Source organism: Cariama cristata, unplaced genomic scaffold (genome assembly GCF_000690535.1).
Source record: "Cariama cristata isolate BGI_N322 unplaced genomic scaffold, ASM69053v1 scaffold40269, whole genome shotgun sequence".
NCBI classification, from domain to species: Eukaryota; Metazoa; Chordata; class Aves; order Cariamiformes; family Cariamidae; genus Cariama; species Cariama cristata.
In genome coordinates this window covers 3,875-10,854 of record NW_009635931.1, presented here as the reverse complement: position 1 = coordinate 10,854, position 6,980 = coordinate 3,875, and the positions used below count along the sequence as shown (strand labels likewise).

General features: G+C 49.1%; 1 protein-coding gene across 1 annotated transcript; it reads left to right on the top strand.

The window, feature by feature from the left end:
- Positions 1-80: 80 nt before the first annotated feature.
- Positions 81-6,494, top strand: ACADS (acyl-CoA dehydrogenase, C-2 to C-3 short chain; the record flags this gene model as incomplete). The annotated part of the gene is made up of 9 exons (XM_009707713.1): positions 81-251; positions 1,938-2,087; positions 2,288-2,399; positions 2,822-2,973; positions 3,244-3,414; positions 4,694-4,831; positions 5,108-5,203; positions 5,544-5,600; positions 6,253-6,494. Coding segments are annotated over 9 exons (1,200 nt in total), but the record flags the coding sequence as incomplete, so codon positions are not given.
- Positions 6,495-6,980: the final 486 nt, after the last annotated feature.

Here is a 6,980-nt window from a genome sequence, read left to right as displayed (position 1 = left end):
GAGGCCGGGCCCTTCTGGATCGGTTTCGGCCTCCTCACTCGGGCGTGAAGGGAAACGACGGCGCTTAATGCCTTTCCTTCCCCCCAGCACTGCCCTTTGGGTGCCTCCGCCGGCTGCACACGGTGTACCAGACAGCGGAGCTGCCAGAAACCCACCAGATGCTGCGTCAGACGTGCCGGGACTTCGCGGAAAAGGAGCTGATGCCTGTCGCGGGTCGGCTGGACAAGGAGCACCGCTTCCCGGCCCAGCAGGTGCGTGCTGCTCCCGCCGCGGGGTGGGCGAGTGACTGGCTCCTTCAGAACCTCTGCTGCTGGGGCAGGACCGCCTGGGCCTGAAACAAAATGTACATTAAGCTCTGGCTTAGTAGCAAATTGAAGTTTAGACCGACTTGTGGCAGAGTTCTTTGAGTGTGGAGGTTGTGATGCCCACAGGACATTTTGAGCTCTTTACCTTTACTTGTGTTTCTGTGTATCTGGCTTTAGTACCATTGAATTTTCATTTCTCTTACTGACTTACATGTGGACTGTAATACAACTGACATAAAATCAATGAAGTACTTTCATAGACTGCACATAGCCATAAAAATGGTTTATAGTGAGGAACTGTAGATGACCTGAGTGCATTTCAGATGGTGAAAAGAGGTGATCAGGAGATAGGGGATGCATGTTGGTCATTCTCGGGGGCTGTGAATAAATTAAGATTCCTGTCAAACCTGTGATTTCTCTTGTGGAAAGCAGTACAGACACAGCAGTGGAATTTTGCAATGAATTTCATTGCAATGAAATACTAAACTCCAGAAAAATATGTACTATTATGTTAGCCAAGAGGCTCCAAGCAAGCACAGTCAGAGGCATGTAAATTTTGTCATATGCCCCTCTTTCTATTAAGGAGTAAGGAAGATAGCCAGGAAAGTCATACTCACTCTAAGGAGGAAAATACTTTCCTCTTTACTTCGCTGTTCTTATCTGGGAATTTTACATTTGAGTCTTTTCACTTGACTCTGTAGGGGACAATTCAAAATGTAAACAGTCTTTATTAAGATAAAGCAATGTACATTGAACTAGTTGCTGTCTTTTGTTTGTCCACTGGATTTGATGTGAAGGACTAGCGTTTTGGGTGCCCATACAGGAGGGAAAATATTTGTTTAAGAATTCCTCTTGGTTCCTCTTAAAGCAAGCAGAGGCTGGTAACATGCTTATTTCTGCAACACCAAAAGCTTGACATCTTAAATATAAAAACAGAGGAAAGCTTGGTTTTTCTCTTGTATGTTGCCAAACGTTAATAAGAGACCTAGAGTGAGACAGTTGGTGCTCTGAAGAGCTTATGGTTAAGAAGCAAGGGGTTCAGCTGAGGAACTTGAGGTGGGATAATTTGTAATGTAACCAACAATTAAATTCTCTGGGAAGCAAGACCTGGCTTTAATGAAAAATGAAAAATCGCCTTCTTGCAAACTGTTCTATGGGTCATTCATTCTGTAAAATTCTTTCCTTGTGCAGTCCTAGGCTGAAGCTCAGCAGACTCAAAGGTAAAGTGCTAATGATTTTTATCAGCTAGATTTCCCACTGAGACCTTCCCCCTGACAGGAGACATGCAAGGGGAAAAGCTTTGGTGGGAGGCTGAGGAACTGCTAGTGGGGTTGTATCTCCCTGTTTCACCTTCAGAAGGCTCCCTCCATTGTGGTACTGAAGAGAGCTCTTTAAATAAGCAAAATCCTTGTCTTAGGCAGCAGTGTGTGTATACAGCTCTTGTTGAAGTCATTGGGACCTGGGGACACTTACCAGTTTGTACTGTCAGATTCCCATTTCACCAGGAGTTGTGTGCATCTTTTCTTCTGTGTGTAGCCCTGCTGTGACCCGTCTTTATCTCCATGTGTCTACGCGTATTAGCTGGGACACTGGTGGTGCAGAGGATCTCACATCTCCGTTCCCTACGTGCAGGTGAAGAAGATGGGTGACTTAGGGCTGCTGGCTATGGACGTGCCAGAGGAGTACAAAGGAGCAGGCCTGGACTACCTGGCCTATTCCATTGCTGTGGAGGAGATCAGCAGGGGCTGCGCGTCCACGGGCGTCATTGTCAGCGTCAATAATGTAAGTGTCTCAGGTTGTATGTGAGGGACAGGCGTGGAACCGAGGCTGGCATCAGGGGGCTTATTGGAGAGAGGTGTATGGGAGAAATGGGATCTGTTCCTGTGGTGGGTTCTGCCATGTTGGAGAGCACTTAGACACCAGGGAGTTACTGGATTGCTTGTACCCTCAACAGGCACTAACTCGGCTCTCAATTCTTAAAGTCTCTGTATTTAGGCCCAATACTCAAGTTTGGCTCTGAAGAACAGAAGCACAAGTGGATCGCTCCCTTCACCGGTGGAGAGAAAATCGGATGTTTTGCCCTTAGCGAACCAGGTGATGTGACTGTTACCGTTCCTGTGGCAAAGAACGTAGGGTAGCTTCTTTCCTTAGGTTTAGGATGGACTTTAGGTCTGTGGAAATGTAACAGTTTGTAGAAGGTGGTTTATAGCAATTCTGTGTAAATGAAGTCTCAGTGCCCAAGGTATTAACTGCCATCCCCAGGGTCCATGCTGAACATTTTCATCCCTTCTGTTGTGAGCAGAGCTCTGGAGGTGGACACGTTAGACACACCGGCCTTTCCCTTTCCTGTTTGGGTCCTGTGGGAGGGACAGTGGTGACACTAGCGCAGTTACCAGAGGCGCCATGAGCTGACAGAGGGCTGGGAGTCGGTTCGCACCCAGGGTGCGAGCTGGGGGTGGGTTTGTGCCCAGGCTGCCACTGATTGCCCAAGCTTTGTTTGCTGGTCCCTTGCTCAGGAAACGGCAGTGACGCGGGTGCGGCATCCACGGTGGCACTCCTGGATGGTGACGAGTGGGTTCTGAATGGCACCAAGGCCTGGATCACCAATGCCTGGGACGCCTCAGCCACTGTGGTGTTTGCTACTACGGATAAATCCCTGAAGCACAAGGTGCATTCATTGGGTCAGTCAGGAAGAAGGGGTGGGAGTAAAGGAGTTGTGCAGGAGCAGCACTTTGAAAAGGCTCTGGGGACTCTGTATTTAGAGCTGTGCAGGCACGGAGCAGAGGAGGGGCTGGTGTGTGCTGGCGTTCTTCTGTCTCAGCTCTCCCCAGGTTACCTAAACATGGCGCTTCTATGGAAGAATGTTTGGAGGAAGCCTGTTAACAGCCAGGTAAGCGGGAAGTTGGCACCACTCCTAAGAGTTTGGGTCTTGTTGCAGGGCATTAGCGCATTCCTGGTTCCCATGCCAACTGCTGGGCTGTCACTGGGGAAGAAGGAAGACAAGCTGGGAATCCGAGCCTCTTCCACTGCCAACCTGATATTTGAGGACTGTCGGATTCCCAAGGCCAACCTACTGGGGCAGCTGGGAATGGGCTTCAAAATCGCCATGGTAAGAGATGGATCGGGGTGTGGCTGTGGTTGTGTAAAGCCTAGCTCCCAAGCGTACCATTTTCAAAACCATTTTTCAGTCTTAGCATCACTTTGGTGAGAACTGCTAGCATAAGCTGTTCTGTGTAACATTAAGCAGTTGACCCCTCGTACCAGCGTGGGAGAATCATTCATAGAGCTTGATGAATCATTAATTTACCATAGATCCTTGACGGCACTTATTGTAGACCCAATGTGATGGTTCTTAGATGAAGGAATGCTGATGCCGCTGAGGTGGTGTGTCAGCAGGGGTGGTGTATTTAAATTTTTCTCCTTCCCCAACCCTCTATTGCTCCAGTTTGTACCCACAGATAAAGGGAAAACATGGCATTTTCCCTAAGTACTGTGGCAGAGGAAGGCTGTCCTGGAGGCCCAGGACAACCTCTGGATAGTGACTAAAGGTGGATGAAGTCTGAGTTACAGCACGTGTGTGACTTCTGAGGAGGAGCCAGGGGGCTGCGGAACAGCGCGTTCCTTGCAGTGACGCACTACCCCTTGGAAGTGTTCATTGCTCTCTCTGTAGGGGCAAAATACCATTTGTGGGCCTGACTTTTTGGAAAAGGCTGAGCTCCCTGGAAAACTGCCTGTTCCATTATGTACAAAACTAAAAGAACCTGCCAGTCATCGACGACTTTTTTTAAGACAGCCCAGGAATGAGAAGATGAAGTCTTTTTTTTTTTCACTGCTGTAAATTCTTCCTGTGCACAGTGAGGCAGGGAAGCAGTTAAAAACCTAACGGGCAGGTGTTTGAGGTAATTCAGGTTAGTGACTCAATTCAGTAGTTATTTTGAAAAATGCTTGTTTCAGTGTGTGTACTAATGAGGAGGGCAAAGAGGAAACCTGACCAGATTTCCATTTCTGTTTCAGTTAAAGTAAAATGAGCTGCACAGGGAGCCAGGGTCTAGCTGAAGGGTTCTTTTCAGCCCCTTCCAGAGCAGATGCTCCTTGTTGTACTTTTTTCCCTTATTTTGCACCCCCCTTTTTTTTTTTCTTCCCCAGCTAATAAGCAGCAATACCTCTCCTTTCTCCTTTCCTTCTTGTACCCCTGGCTTCTCTCTGCAGCACCCAGTACAGTTTATAGGGCTTTATTCCTGGATAACTGGGAATATTCTGAATGAAGGAGGCATCTGACCAGAGGATACTAAGGCTACAGCAGCTTCCCAGCAAGCTCAGAAATGCAAGTGTAGTATTTTTTGATCAAGTATGACTTACTTAACACATATATTTTGTGTCTTTCTCAGCAAACTCTGGATGCAGGAAGGATTGGTATCGCCTCACAGGCTCTGGGAATAGCACAGGCAGCTCTGGACTGTGCTGTGGATTATGCTGAAAAGAGAATGGCCTTTGGGTCGCCCATCACAAAGCTACAGGCAGTACAGGTACGAGCTAGGCGGACAGGGCAGCCCCAAACATTATTGGTGCTGGTGGAAAGTTCATATGGGCTCTTGGGTGCGGCTTCACGCACGTAGTGCACTTTGCACTGTCTGGGATAAACAGGTAAGAATTCCTGTTTTCAAACACCGTTAAAACCAATTTTTGGGATGAAGGCACACCTTTTCTAGCAATACTGGCCTGGGGGGTGGGAGAGTTCTGCTGTACGGTCTTGTGCAGGCAGAGGCCACCACCTGGAACAAAGGCAGCATTTGTTGTTGCAGTTTAAGCTAGCAGATATGGCTGTGGCGTTGGAGGGTGCGCGCTTGCTGACCTGGAGAGCTGCTATGCTGAAAGACAACGGGAAACCCTTCACAAAGGTATTGCCAAGGTTGCATTTGTCTAGTAGTGACAGCACGGGGCACAGCCTGGAGGCAAGAAAACCGCGCTACATACAGCATCGCTGCGTCCAGCACTTCCCTGGCCAGCGCTGTTGGTGTTAAACCCATCAGCAGATACTGGACTCTGCTGTCTCTGCTCAGGCAGCCTGCTGAGCCGTGTCCTGGTTTTAGCCAAGGGGAGAGGGGTGGCTGCTGTCAGATGGCACCCATGGTCAGGCCTGTCTCTCTGCAGAGCTGGGTTCTGAGCGTTCAGGCTCCTCGTGCGAGGTGTTCCTTTTTGTGATAGCTGCACCCTCAGTGATGTTTTCCTTCCCCAAAGGAAGCGGCGATGGCCAAACTGGCTGCATCAGAAGCTGCAACGGCCATTGCTCATCAGGTAACTACTTTAGTTGGCATCTCTGATACACAGCATGCTGAAAGAGTTTGTGTTGTCACACAACAAGTGCTTGGGGAAGGTGGGATGGAATTTACTAGATTAAAAAAAAAAAATAAATTCAAACCAACCCACCCATATGGCTGAAGCTGGTTAGCACAGCTGTCTTCCTGGAGTGTGCGTCAGGGGTGGGCAGGGATTTATGCTGGCCTGTGGCAGCTGTAGTAGTAAAGTTTTCTTGTGCCTGCTGCTGTCCAGGGCAGAATCAAAAGTTCTGAGCAGGATCAGCACTGTGGGAAAGAGCATGGGTGCACCAGTCAGGATTACCAGTAAGTGTGCAACAGAGTGAGCAAAGGGAGCAGGACCACTGGTATCTGCATTTTCCCCTGTCCTTAACGAATGTGTCTTAGCTGAACATGGATCACTAACAAATACCTCTGAAATGATTCATCCTCTGTCTGGGACATCAGTATAGCTCTTACCCAGCTCAAGTCCTGTTTATTCCTCTGACTGCACATCCGCTGCAGTCATTCCCATGTGTGTCCCCCCCCAAGTTATGCTTGCAGTGGGCTCAGCTCCTTTTAAGGTGGGTGTGTTGTATAGAAATCAAATTCCTTGACCCTGCTTCCTTTTTACATTGCTACCTTTCTTTCAGGCCATCCAGATCTTGGGCGGGATGGGCTACGTGACAGAGATGCCAGCAGAACGCCATTACCGCGATGCTCGTATCACCGAGATCTACGAGGGGACCAGTGAGATCCAAAGACTGGTGATAGCAGGGCAGTTGCTGAAGGCCTACCGTAGCTGAAGCCGACGAGAGCAAGACACTGCCCCAAAGTGCCTTGTCACAGTGCACAACAGTGATCGAGTCTTGGCCCTCTTGAATGAGGCTAATGACAGACGGTCTCCTCACCGATGAGTAACTGACCCTCTTGTTAAAATGTGCTGAGTCTTCTTTGGACAAAGTCTGCTGCATGGAAGGCTGCATCTAGGTTTGTAAGTGATGGCTGTGAGTGCAGGAGCAAGGAGGCAACCTGTCCTTGTAGGGGAGCGTAGGTCTTTTCCTAAACCAGAGCCTTGGTTTGGTTTGGTAGCGGCCCAGTGACTTTGCTGTTCAGTAAAGTCAGCAGCTCTCCTTGTGTGCTTCCCAGCCACCGCCTGGTTTGCAAAAATTTGTCACTATATGGTGCTGGATAATCAGTGTCAAAGTCAGGGGCACTGAGACGTGACCCCCTGTGCCGTGGTGCCGGCTGTCATTACACTGCCTGTTCCGATCAGACTTCAGTGAATTTTAGGTGTGGGAGGCAGCTGTGTGTGAGCTCCTGACTGGACACGGGCTGTGCGGAGGTAATCATTGCAGCAGTGCACTTTTCCCTAGCAGGA